At 34.8% G+C, this 14,255-nt stretch overlaps 3 protein-coding genes across 3 annotated transcripts; 2 read left to right on the forward strand and 1 right to left on the reverse strand.

Moving 5' to 3' along the window:
• Nucleotides 1-590: 590 nt before the first annotated feature.
• Nucleotides 591-2,635, forward strand: LOC145619048 (uncharacterized). The gene is made up of 2 exons (XM_081673645.1): nt 591-681; nt 2,224-2,635. Exons 1-2 carry the CDS (start codon nt 636-638, stop codon nt 2,493-2,495), a joined length of 318 nt encoding a protein of 105 aa, XP_081529771.1. The 5' UTR covers nt 591-635; the 3' UTR covers nt 2,496-2,635.
• Nucleotides 2,636-7,908: 5,273 nt separating this feature from the next.
• Nucleotides 7,909-8,836, forward strand: LOC145619120 (uncharacterized). The gene is made up of 2 exons (XM_081673721.1): nt 7,909-8,016; nt 8,566-8,836. Exons 1-2 carry the CDS (start codon nt 7,971-7,973, stop codon nt 8,832-8,834), a joined length of 315 nt encoding a protein of 104 aa, XP_081529847.1. The 5' UTR covers nt 7,909-7,970; the 3' UTR covers nt 8,835-8,836.
• Nucleotides 8,837-11,149: 2,313 nt separating this feature from the next.
• Nucleotides 11,150-13,635, reverse strand: LOC145619936 (F-box/LRR-repeat protein At4g14103-like). The gene is made up of 6 exons (XM_081674614.1): nt 12,574-13,635; nt 12,296-12,448; nt 11,973-12,173; nt 11,459-11,550; nt 11,285-11,359; nt 11,150-11,183 (listed from the first exon to the last, which is right to left on the reverse strand). Exons 1-6 carry the CDS (start codon nt 13,633-13,635, stop codon nt 11,150-11,152), a joined length of 1,617 nt encoding a protein of 538 aa, XP_081530740.1.
• Nucleotides 13,636-14,255: the final 620 nt, after the last annotated feature.

A 14,255-nucleotide genomic window follows, 5' to 3' on the forward strand; every position in this document is an offset into this window, starting at 1 on the left:
GGATGTACAATAATTATTGTACACCCGATTTTTTTTAAAAGTTTATAAAAGTAAATTGACATTGGGTATGCAAAAAAGTTGAGAGAGAAAGTAATAAAAGTACATGGAAAAACAAAATTTACATGAGAAATTTAAATTTGCACAAATATTATTGCAAATTGGAGGGGATTTTGGTAAAAAATTAATATTAATGGTTGTTCAAATGAGGTGAACATTTTGGGACTAAAATTTGCCCATAAAAGACTATCAAAAGGGGACGAAGGGAGTAATTAAATATAACTTTTTAATGGGACAATTGGCAAGGTGTCAATGGGCAAGCAACACTCTAGAAATCTAGAGTTTTTAGTAGCACAAGAAGGATCAATGATTTCGTATTCAAATCTTTAGTATCCTCAATAATGCCGACATCTATTGAATCACGTTTCTTAATAATAATAAGATGAGTGGTTCAAAAAAAAAAAAAAAAAATAATAATAATAATAAGATGAGGTTAGTTTTTTTTTTTTTTTTGGAAAGGATAAGATGAGGTTAGTTAGACACTTGAAAGCAGGTTATAAATAGGCAAGCTTTGGTATGAATAAAATGCACCAAATAAGGAAAAGTTCTCTCTACAAAATAATATCCTACAAAAAAAAATGGTGAAGTTGATTGTAATTGCTATTCTCGTCCTCTTTGCTTCAGGTATATTTGCACACAATTTTCCTATCCATTTCTATTACAAAAATTCTTTAGACAGCTAACATGTTATGTTGTATAAACTTATCTTATGTCGTATAAACTTGACATAATTTACTAATACTTATTTTAGTTGTAAATTGATGTTAAGTAACTCATATTAGTCTATTAGAAACTAACTAACATCCAGTAGGACAAATTGTCCATAAATAAGCATGATGAAATTGATGAATTTCTTCGTTATATACGAAGTATATATTAGTTATTTTTTGGTTTAAAATTCTTTCCTATCATAAAACATAAACTCAAAACAGTTTAATCTTCAACTATCCTCAAGAAAAGTCTAATTGGACGCAATACGTTTTTTTTTTTTTTTTTTTTTTTGGTGTTTAGAGAGCCACAAGGGCGGGGGTGAAAATCGATCCCAGAATCTCCTAGAATCGGGAGGGAGCTCTAACCACTTGAGCTAGCCCTCACTCTCTAATTGGACGCAATACGTAATAATAAAGGCCCTATAACTTGTTTTTGTTAAAATTGTACACTGGAGAAGTATCTATTGGATAATATCTCTAACTGTGATATCTATTTTTTTATTTCTTATCTTATCGAGTATGATATTTTGTTTCAAAGAAATGTAACACTTGATATGATATAGAAAAATTTGTAAGAAACCACCTTTTATAACACTTTTTTTTTTTTTGGTAATAAACACCTTATAAAAATTTCTTGTAAAAACACACCTAAAATCAGTTTTTTTTTTTTTTTTTTTTTTTTTTTTTTTTTTTTTTGCAAGATAACACCTTGGGCCGGTTTCAGGGCATTGACCCTGTATTCCAACGTTGACTTTCACGTGAGGGTCACATGCTCCACCCCTCCCCCTTCAAAACCACCGCCCTAACCAACCCCAACTGTCAACACCACAACCTAGCCACCACTAGAACCACCACTTAGCTGTCGGCACCACCACCCATCATCACCTCCCAAATCACTCTATAAAGCCACCGGGGGAAAAAAAAATCCTTATAGATCTAGGGTTTCCAATTGAGGGGGAAAGGGCGCGGGGGGGGGGGGGGGGAACTACTAGCTACCCTCTTCTCTATTGGTTTTTGGAGGAAAGACAATACACTATTTCAAGTGAATTTGGGTGGTTGTGGAGGTGGGTAAGGATTTTTGTGGGCGGGTTTATAGTGATTTGGGTGGGTGGGATGGCAGCTAGATTGATGGGTGGTGATGTCCGCGGCAGAGAGGTGCTCTAGAGGTGGCTAGGTGGTGATATCGGCGGTTAGGGTTGGCTACGCTCTAATTTTGGTGGTTTTGGGGGGGGAGGGAGCACGTGCCCCTCGTGTGAGGGTCAATGTCCTGAAACTAGCTTAAGGTGTAATCTGGTATAAAAAATCTGGTTTTATGTGTGTTTTTAAAAGATACTTTTTATAAGGTGTTTTTTGTACAAAAAGAGTGTTAATCAAGGTGATTTCTTATAATTTTTCCTATGGTATAATATGCATGATATGATAGATCTAAATTGACTATAAGTACATTTATCTTTAGCTCCGGCATTAGCAAGTTCGCGAGTGGAAAGCAAGACCCTTGAAATGGTGACCTCTGATGGACATAGTGAAGGATTGCAAGAGATGATGCTGGATACTAAGTTACCAACCATAATCAAGGAAGAAATTATGGTGATTGAAAGGCCAATTGAAAATGTCGTAGCAGCACAAAATGGAGTACTCAAATGTGCCCGTGAGTTGGAAGATTGCTTCAGAACTCCTTGCTGCGATCCCTATTACTGTCAAGTTTACAACCAAGCTATTTGTCTTTAAAATTTACCCTAAGTTATGGTTGGCAAACACGGAGTATGTGTCGTGTATGTCTCTCAACCATTTGAAATTTGTAAACACGGAGTATGTGTTGTGTATGTCTCTCAACCATTTGAAATATGTAAGAACTACTCGAAATAAAAGGGGAAATAATCGTAATAATTTGACTTTTGCATTAATTATATGCTTACTTGATATTATATGTTGTCATATAAAATATTTATGGATTAGTCTTAGGTATGTTTTCATATATTATAATTCTTTATAATGTATAATTATACATGCTTATTAACAATTAAAGTTGTGTAATGGTATATATATGTATTAGTCAAAGTGTTGCAATTATTATAAAACAAAAAGAGTTACTCGTATTTTCCCAGGATGAGAGAAAAAGCAAGAGATAAATAATGTCAGACGTATTCTTTAAACTTGTACAATACAATAATACATTCAAACTCAATGTATGTATAAAGATAATCTTTTCCTCCACTTCCCTTCTCTTCCTTTCTTTCTTTCTTTCAATCCAAACAAAATGTAATAATCTTACACAAAGAGAAAGATATTAAGTCCTGCAATTTTATGTTCTAGCCCAACCCTAATTGAATACATATATTGCGATCACAACGACAATTTCAATTTCATAATGATTTACTTCTTTTTTTTTTTTTTTTTTTTTTTTTTTTGGGTTGCAACATAATGATTTACATTAAAATATTGAACATAATGATTTACATTGAACATAAGCAAACTGCAAACAATTAAATAATAAACTTGATCACATTTTTCAACATTTTTTTAGGTGAGAAAAAAATACACATGCATGTGTATAAAGCTAAGCTTAGATGGATCCCCTTTACTCTTCTCATATTAGCACTTACTAATTATATATGCACGCGATACGGGTGATTTGTTGTAGTGTATTAGATGTACAACACACACAATTATAACTAACTCACAGTGGCGGATCTGTGTTGGTGCACACTGAGTCACGTGACTCAGCAGCACCAAAAAAAAATTGATTTTTTTTTTAAAAAATAAAAATATCAAAGAGACCGCCTATTGTAGAGAGGCGATCTCTTTGGTGCTGCTAACAGAGCTGACGTAGGTTTTCTTATATAAAAATATCAAAGAGACCGACTATTAAGGTAAGTGGTCTCTTTGATGCTGCTATTGCATTTCACATTTTGGCGCTGCTTTCTTTCTTCATTAAAGAGACCGGTTATACTTAATAACAGGTCTCTTAAGTTATCTCATTTTTTTTTTATTAATAATTATTAATAATTTTTGCTTCTATTTATAATTTTATATCCTATATTTGTGCAACCAATTTTAATATTTTCCCACAAATCTAAGTTAAAAATCATAAAGTTAGTGTAATAGTTTTATAGTACTATGTAGTATTTGTTTGTAACATATTATTTGTTATATTTTTCAACTTGTAAGATTGAATTTTTAAGTAGTACGGAGTATTTGGTTGTATTATGGATTTTTGTGTCCTATTTTAGATTGAAATCAATTATATATATATATATATATATATATATATATATATATATATATATATATATATATATATATATATATATATATATATATATATATATATATATATATATATATATATATATATATATATTGGATTGAAATTAATTATGAACAAGATTTGGAAAAATTATTTTTTCTTTCACAAGTAATCAATAATTGATAGTGACTCACCAAGTCGGAAATCCTGGATCCGCCACTGCTAACTCATATAAAAATTTATAATTAACTCATATAAAAATTTGGCAAGGTATCAATAGGCAAAGCAACACTCTAGAAAATAGAAATCTAGATTATTTAGTAGTACATGAAGAATCAATTATCTGATATTCAAATCTTTAATTTCCTCAATCTTACGACATTTCATGAATCACGTTTCTTGATGTAACTTTAACCCCACAAAGTGTAACTTTTACTTTAAAACTCCATCGTACTAGCTAGAACGCGCCCCACGCGCTAGGAGTATTTCCCCAAAAACCAACAATACTGCCCCTGTTTCTTAAAAACCACTTTTCAGAAAGCTTGTTTCCCGACGGATCGCCGGCGATCAGAGAGGTTTGGCTTGCCCCTCGATCGCCGGCGAACACAACCCCCCCCCCCCCTTAAAGCTCGCCAAGGCATCATCGATCGGAGGCTGTTAATTGAGCAAATGCTCCTTGCTATCCTTCGTACTCTGGAGTGGTTTTGACTGCGGTTTGCTGGTATCACCGCCGGCGACGACTACGTGGTGTCTGGCCTTTGCGGTACCCACCGGTTTTCTGGTTTTCAAGGCACTACGTTGGTACTTAATTATAATTTCCTCGTTTTTATCGCTTTCTTCTTAGTTTCCTTAATTCAGTTAGTTAACTATGGATTGCAAACCTTTAATCGATGCTCTTATGGTCATGCATTTGAATGATGACTATGATGATACTATTGTTAATTTTGCTCTTAATAATTGCTCCCGTAATATCTATATTCAAGCTAAACAGTTGAAGGATGAGGGTAATGTATGTTTTAAGAATGGTGAAGTTGTTTCTGCTGGTGCAAAGTACGATAGAGGCTTAAAACTTCTTTGTTTTGGTTTACCTAGTAATGTGGATGATAGTGTCATGCTCTGGAATCTAGCAATTGTCTTGGAATTGAATCTTGCAGCTTGTGCTCTTAAGGTCCATGACTATAATCAAACTAAGGAGCTTTGTTCCTTAGTCTTAAATTTTGATGGTAGCAATGTTAAAGCTCTTTATAGAAGGGCCTTAGCAAAGATTAAACTTTACCAATTGGAAGAGGCTTATGAAGATCTTGGCAAGGCAGCCAAGATAGAGCCAAATAATAAGGACATTCTACACGAGTTGAAGAGGTTGAAGGGACTACGTGGCCAAGCTAGCAAACTCACTGGTAAGAGGGGTGCCGAGAATTCTGTCCTCACTCACTGTACTAACACTAAAAAGGGAAAGGCCATTGAACCCCATGCTAGCCTTGTGTGCAACCCGTCATCTCATAGTGAGGACCAAAGCTGTGTTACTAGCTACCTACCCACCTCAAGTCAGGCTAGTAAAATGGAAGTCAAAAGCACTATTCCAACCCACAACTCTTATGCCCCTTTAGAAGATAAGGAAAAAACCTCTTCCCGCTCTACAATGAATCATGATACAAGACACTCAAATGAAAAGGATCGTGAGAATTTTCACTACTTCTCAAATAGAATGAAAAGAAGCCAATCCCTTAAGCTATCCACCTTATCTTACTCAAAACTCAAAAAAGGGAAGACTTTAAATTTCTTGAACCAATCTGTTGACTCATGGATGACTGTCCAAATGAAGGACAAGACTACTCAAGAGAGGCATCTTGAAAATCACAAGCCTACTGACTCAAAGGGTCCTTATGCTTTGTGGATGCCATCTAGTTTGATGCGTCCGGGTGAGAAGAGCAACGACAAAAAACACCAAAAGGAAAAGGTCATGTCTCCCCCTAACTTAAGAGTAGTCAACTATGATGTTAGGCCTGGGAAGGCCAGCCCTAACCAGAAAACGCACTTGAGTTCAGAAGATGGGAGTGATGTGCCAGTGGAAGATTTTACCCCCACTAACCTTGTAGAAGTGGAATCTGTAAATGAAGATGATCCCATGGCTCTTGAATCCGATGTAGTACAAGTTATCCCCACTCTCACACACTCTCCTTTCGAGTTCTCCGCCAATAAAAGGAAGTATGGAAGGCCTCATGAGTCAAGAATGAAGAATAGGAAAGGTAAATTATTTTTCAGGTATTGGCATTACAGGTCCAAGAAACGCAAAGGAGCAAGCCTTGGGCATCCGAAGACTATGTTCTGTGTTGAAGCTTTAGAACCCCCACATTTGCATTGTTTAGCATGTTTTGATGATTGTACCCCCATCCCTCGTTTATATCATTGTATTAATTCTGTTAAGAGAGTTAAACTCTCTCCTAGTCCTTATCTGTATGCTTTTGATAGTTCCGAGTCTGTTGGGAGCTAGTCTCCTTTTTCTCCGCTGTCAAAAAAAAAAAAAAAAAAATGAATCACGTTTCTTCATACTTATTATTTGGACAAAATTACATACTACTATATAGCCCAAATATCAATGGTCCAATGCAGCAATGGCCTATGTGACATCAATCAATCTTGCTCTCTTGGAGATGCTTTGTGCGATCACAAAGACAATATATTTTCCTAGTGAGCAAAATATCTCCCTTTACCTTCTCCTATTAGTAATTACTACTCCCTCTGTTCCTTTATTTTAAGTCCATTGATATTTTTTTGGTTAAACTTTGTAAACTATGATTGTAAATTACCGTTAATATGTAAGAGATAACATAATCATGAGTGATTTTGCTAGATTCGGCTCATTACATATTTTATTAGTATTAAGATTTTATAATTTTCACGTGTATGAAAATGAAGATTTGTGCGTTTTAAGACGCGTCATGATGACCGTGAAAAGTTAAATAAAGCAAAAAAAATAGAGACAGAGGGAGTAATAATACATGCACGCACGCAATGCGTGTGTGATCTGTTATAAATACTAGATGCACAAAATGTCAAAATTACATAATACGGAGTACATAATTAATTGTAAGTGACTAATTTATACAGCAATTAACAATAATTTTTGAACGTGATAGTTGGCAAGGTGTCAATTAGGGATGGCAACGGGTCGGACTCGGAGCGGATTATGCTAAATCCGACTCCGATCCGACAAGAAGTCGGATGTTAAATCCGACATCCGACTCCGACTCCGACATCCGACTCCGAAATCCGACTCCGACTCCGACTTCAAAATCCGACCTCCGACTCCGACTCCGATCCGACCCGACTCCGAGTTTCTTTTACATTATTTAATATACTTTGAGATGTTGGGCTATTTGGGCCTTGACAACCCACACCCAATGCCACCATGACCCACACAAAAATCCACTATCTATTGGAGTCGGAGTCGGATAATCCGTCAAAGTCGGACATTTGTCGGAGTCGGATTTTTTTCTCGGATTTTTTTTAGGATCCGACTCCGACCCTCCTCCGACTCGGAGTCGGATTATTTTAACGGAGTCGAACTCGGATTACTTTTTTCTCGGACTCGGAGCGGATTTTTTACCTCGGATCGGGGCAGAGTAGGGTCGGATTCGGATTGGATTGCCATCCCTAGTGTCAATAGGCAAGCAACACTCTAGAAATCTAGATTATTTAGTAGGCAAGTAGCACAAGAAGGATCAATGATTATATGGTATTCAAATCTTTAGTAATCAGTATCCTCAATAATGTCGACATTTCATGAATCACGTTTCTTCATTTTTGGCAAGCGTATTAAAAATAAGATGAGGTTAGTTAGACACTTGATGAGCAGGTTATAAATAGGCAAGCTTTGGTATGAATAAAATGCACCAAATAAAGAAAAGTTCTCTCTACTACAAAATAAAAACCATCAAAAAAATTAATTCATAAAAATGGCGAAATTTATTGTTATTGCTATTCTCGTCCTCTTTGCTTCAGGTATAATTGCACACTATTTTTCTATCCATTTAAATTACTCGTACAAAAATACTTTAGACATTTAACATGTTAGGGTAAGTGCATTTAATTCATCTGATATTTACTTCTTTGATCTTATCTTCATATGAACTTGTCAAAACATATTTTAGTGGTAAATTGAACTTAATTAGCTCTAACTAACTAATGCCTAGTATGACAAATCATCCACAAATAAGCATGAAAGTGATATTATTGCAACCTAAAAAACAAAAGGCTTAAAATTCGTCAAAGAAGGAGTCCAAATGATCCACAATTATTTTTACTACCCATAAAGTAATAATAAAGGCCCCATAACTTGCATTGTTTGTGTGTAAATTTTATATCACGGGAGTATCTATTGAAAAATATCTCTAAATGTAACTTTATTTCCTTCTTAACAAATCGGATGTGATATTAATTTTCAAAGACCTCTTCTTCTTTCTTGTCAAATCGGGTATGAAATTTATTATTCCCACATAAATATAACACATGATATGATATATGACTATAAGTACATTTAATTTGTTTTAGCTCCGGCGTTAGCAAGTTCGCGAGTGGGAAGCAAGACCCTTGAAATGGTGACCTCTGAGGGACATAGTGAAGGAATGCAAGAGATGACGGTAGATGCTAAGTTACCAACCATGATTAAGGAAGAAATTTTGGTGATTGAAAGGCCAATTGAAAATGTAGCAGCACAAAATGGAGGACTCAAATGTGCCAATGTGTTGGAAGATTGCTTCAGAACTCCTTGCTGCTCACCTTATTACTGTCAAGTTTATAACCGAGCTATTTGTCTTTAAAAATTTACCCTAAGTTATGGTTGTTAAACACGGAGTATGTGTTGTTTATGGCTCTGAAGTCTCAACCATTAAGTACTACTCGAAATAAAAGAGAAAGTTTGACTTTTGCACTATTCATATGCTTACTTTAATAATATATTTAACCAAAACATATGACTATTGTGCGGTCTTTGGCTAAACATATGCCCAATTATCAATGGCCCAATTCAACAATGGCATATATGTATTAATCATCAATCTTGGAGATGCTTTGTGCGATCACAAAGACAAATTCAATTTCATGATGATTTACATTGTAACATAACCAAACTGCAACAATTTAAGAAATAAACTTGATCACCACTACTAGCACATAGCCGTATACCGCCATTTTACAACATTTTGTTAGGTGAGCAAAATATGTGTATAGAGCTAGAAACGGATCCCATTACTCTTTTCATAGTGGTACGTACTTACTAATCATATATGTACGCGATACGTGTGTGATCTGTTGTAGTACGTAATACGAAGTATATTAAGATGTACTACCTCCGTTACACATTATTTGCAACGATTTGTCATAAAGTAGAGAGAAAAAATGTCTAATTGTTGAAAATAATATGTAACGAAGGTAGTACAACATTAGCTATAAATCTTTAGTTTCCTCAATAATACGTCATTTCATGAATCACGTTTCTTCATACTTATTAATGACACACTATGATAAGATGAGGTTAGTCAGACTCTTGATGAGTAGGTTATAAATAGGCAAGATTTGGTATAAAAAAAAATGCACCAAAAAAGAAAAAGTTCTCTCCTCTACAAAATAAAAAACCTACAGAAAAAAAATGGCGAAGTTGATTGTAATTGCTATTCTTGTCCTCTTTGCTTCTGGTATACTTGCACACTTTTTTTTCTATTCATTTCAATTATTCCCATAAAAAATACCATATACATCTAACATGTATGTTAGAGTGCGTTCTACTCACCTAATATGTACGTCTCCGAACTTATCTTATGTCATATGAGCTTATTTTAGTTGTAAATTGAATTAAAGTAACTCTTATTATAATCTAATTATATAAGCATGAAAGTAGTGAATTGTATTGGTTAAAATAGTATTAAGTTAGGAATACTTAAAATGATCTTGCTAACGAGCGCCCTGGGGTGTTAGATAAGGAATAATTGTATTGGTTAAAATAGTACTCCGTATTAAGTTAGGAATACATGACAAAATCACGCGTCGTTCGGTGTAATTAATGATTGTTTTACTCTAAAATTTACTCTTTTAATTCTCTTATCTAACGCTCCGGGGGCATTCATTAGCTTTTGCCAACATAAGATCAAAACAATTTTCACTATCCTCAAGAAAAGTCTAATTGGACACAATTACATAATACTCCCTCTTTTTAAATACTCTTGGACACGTATGCCGATGCTAATCTTTGATCAATTATATCTTTAATTATCAATAAATATAAATTCTAACAATTAAAATTTAATAATCTATTTAATGAGACAATTCCAATAAGTACCCACAAGACTATTTTTTTTTTTTAATTTATTATTTTTATATGTATAAATCCCAAACATTAGTTAAAATAGACAAATAAATATTAAAAATGGAGCAAACATTAAAAAAATGGAGGGAGTAATAATAAAGGCCCCATAACTTGTTTGTGTTTAAATTTTAAATTTTACACCTTAGGAATTTAGGAGTGTCTATATATTGGAAAATATCGGTAAATGCAAACTTTTGTTCTTTTTTATCAAACCGGGTATAATATTCATTAGATCTAAAGAAATATAACACGTGATATGATATGATATGATCTGAATTGAGTATAAATACATTTGTTTTAGCTCCGGCGTTAGCAAATTCGCGAGCAGGAATCAAGATCCTTGAAATGGTGACTTCTGATGGACATAGTGAAGGAAATCAAGAGATGATGGTAGATGCTAAGTTACCAACCATAATTGAGGAAGAAATTTTGGTGATTGAAAGGCCAAATGAAAATGGAGCACTCAAATGTGCCGCAGTGTTGGAAGATTGCTTCAGAACTCCTTGTTGCCCACCTTATTACTGTCAAATTTACCAACGAGCTCTTTGTGTTTAAAATTTACCCTAAGTTATGGTTGGTTAAACACATAGTACAATGTCCCATGACTCCCGACCATGTGAAAATTTTAAGAACTACAATAAAAGGACACGTTTACATTTTATGTTAGCTGACACCAAATCATTTTGGAATCAAGGTTTTAATAACGATTAGTATTTATCAAGACGTTAACTTGTATTTTCTAATGAGGGTAGGAATCGCAAGACATAAATAGTGTTAGACATATTCTTTACTCCCTACTATTTTAAACCTGTACAATACATACACAAATTAGTTGTTGCAACAGTAGCAGCTTAATAGCCTAATTTCAGCATCAAATACATGATGATGAGTATGTGGTTGCATAATCACCATCTCTTTTCTGGCATCCATTCTCGCTGTTTGGCTTGACCATTGCCATCTTCCATAACGTAAATACTAGCATTCCTTCAGAAGTTCATATTCGTTACTGGCATCCCTACAGCCTACAGGGACTGGAACAGCTTCAAAATAGATAAAAATCGTGAAATTCCTATGAAGTCTCACTTTTCCCACAATTTGCTTGCGACCAAACTAGCACTAACCTTTGCTTGTTGAGTCAATAGACAATACCATTTACAATTGATAACCCAAGAAAGCTAACCAACATACAGTTGAAGTACTCAAAAAGAATAACATTGCTAAAGCAGCAACAACTATAACACAAAATTGAATAAGCCTCAACAATTCAATTGCTCTGTTAAGAATTAGAATATCTTAACATGTTTATGCTATGAGGCTAATTAGTCTTATTATAATATTATGCTCCTCACCATATATATTGTTTGTTTATTGAGCATGTACTTCATCTAATCATCTCTAATATATGGAGTAATATATATGTAATCTAGCTTTATAGTCCTAGCCAGAAGACTTAGAGCAAAAAATATTTCTTTTAAATTATTGTAGTAAAACAGGTGACTGATGCCCTCGGTAACTCTCCCATTGTTCTTATCAGGGAACATTTCCGATCTTCAATTGGAGGCCAAGTCCTCCAGGGGGATTGGTATACATATAAGACCAATTCCTCCAATACTAATGCATGTCTCAGCAGAAACTCGATCAACATTATCTCCCGTTCTGTCGCCATGCATTTCTTTATCACAATTTTTTTGAGATGAGACCTGCAACACGAAGGGATCTCTCTAGTTGTACTGCAATACTCTCGTTCCAACTTCAGTCGCCCAAAATCTTCCATATTCTTGTTTTCGTTAATCATTCCCTGTGAGGCAGAAGACAAATAGACAATCAATTAATTTTGTTACACCATTCCCACACCATCACCAAAAATTCATTCCACATATGTCGGTATAATACCAAATAAAGAAGATATTGCACACTGACCTGTGGAAAAACAAGAGTTTCTAAGACAGGTGAGCAATAAAGAAATGCCATCAACACTTTATCCAAGTAGCTAGATGGTCGATAGCCCAGCTCTAGATATTTCAAATTTGGAAACACGGGCAAATAATCCTTTACTATATAGCAATCTAGAATCTTCACCCAAAGATTCACAAGCAATCAGTCAATTTTAACAGTTCATACAATACATGCAATAATAATTTTTAAAAATAAATAGGACAAGAAAAGGAAATTAAGCTAGAAGAGAGATTGAGACAAACCAGCATACACAAGCCTGCGACAGATAAATATTGAACATTAGACAAAGGTCTGATAAGGCTAAGTGTTCTCTGAAAAGGATCATCAACTTCCTGGCCTAGGGAAGTATATCCAACGTTGTATATGTTGATGTCTGCTTTCACAAGACGCTGCATGTTTTGGATATCGTAGTGTACTGCTAAGTTACCATACCAGGAAAGACTTTTCAAGTTAGGAGTATTTAAATGCAAGGAGTTATTGTTCTCCTCCATAAGACGTTGATGCAATTTTAAACAAAGTCTTCGAAGAGAAGGCGAAGATAAAGTTGTAAGAGGAAAATCCTTCCACCAGGCTTGCACAGTGAGGTCTTCAAGTAAAGGGCAGCTTGAAACTAACTTAGTCAGAAATTCTTTCTCAGAAACAAGGGAAGTGGTGAAATGAAATAGTTTCAATTTTGGAAGATGAAAGAATGGCATGGAGAAAACTTGATGAAGACCAAGATTGACATCCAGCTTCAATGCCTCCAACGTATCACAAGTGAAAATCGCTGAGGGCAGCTGATGTTCGCCTGGTGACCTCACCTGAATGCGGAGATCAAGCTCCCTAAGGCCTTGATGGCTTAATGGAAAACCGATCAATGAATTAAGCAGGGGGAATTTCAAGTCAGGGAAACAACATATATCACATGGACCCGTACCTTCAATAGTGCACCCCGAAAAGGACCTGGTATCAAAGTCCCTTCCTATTCGAAGTCTAAACCTGCTGAGATACTCAGACTGGTATGCTTGGATGGCTTTGATAACAAAGGACACAAATGAAGGGAAAAGTTCAGTACGATTGGGATGCTTCAAACAATAAGATATAGGTGAATCATCAAAGTCGAGGCTAGTAATCAAAGGGAAAATACTCCTCATTTTCCTAGACAAAATGGACACAACAACAGCATCTGTGGTGGGAAGCAAAGAAAGTATTTGAATTAACAATTCATCAGGTAAAACGCTGAGCCTATCAGCTAGAACATCACCACTAGATTTTCGACCACATCTAGTATAATATGGCGGTTTCTCATTCAAGTTCAAATCCATTCTTGTGAATCCTGTATTCAAATGATCCATGCTCGTGCAATCCTGGAAAAATAAGATCCATACTTGTTGATCAAACTGATATTCTCTTAGATCAAGCTTTACTTTTGGGGGGCGATTGCGAGCTAGAATACAAAATAATGTTGAAATCACACAGAGAGATATGAAGACAAATAGAGATTTTGATATTCTGATTACATAGATAGGCTTGCACAGTCACACAAGACACTATCATTTAACTATCAATTCACAAAGCTTCAGTGAGTATACCAAATCATATAACAAAACCCTAATCATGCTTCGAACATCAAAATATGAAGAACTTTTAGAGAGGGAAAAAATAATACCACATTAGGTAGCACTAACTATTAAATACCATTTCTTTGTTATTTTCTTCATTCGACTAGTGTACGGTTTTCAATGCACATAATTATTTGGAAATTTTGTTTTTTACCACCTTACAAAAGCACTAAAATCTCTTTTACCACCTCCCAAAAAAAAAGTATTACTTTACCACCTTATAAAAAAAATAAATATAGGTTTTACCACCTCCACCTGACTCCGGTGACGGAAAGTTGATGTGGGTCCCATTCTAACGGCTACTTTTTGAAATTTACCCCTTT

Source organism: Chenopodium album, chromosome 27, assembly GCF_948465745.1.
Source record: "Chenopodium album chromosome 27, dcCheAlbu1.1, whole genome shotgun sequence".
NCBI classification, from domain to species: Eukaryota; Viridiplantae; Streptophyta; class Magnoliopsida; order Caryophyllales; family Amaranthaceae; genus Chenopodium; species Chenopodium album.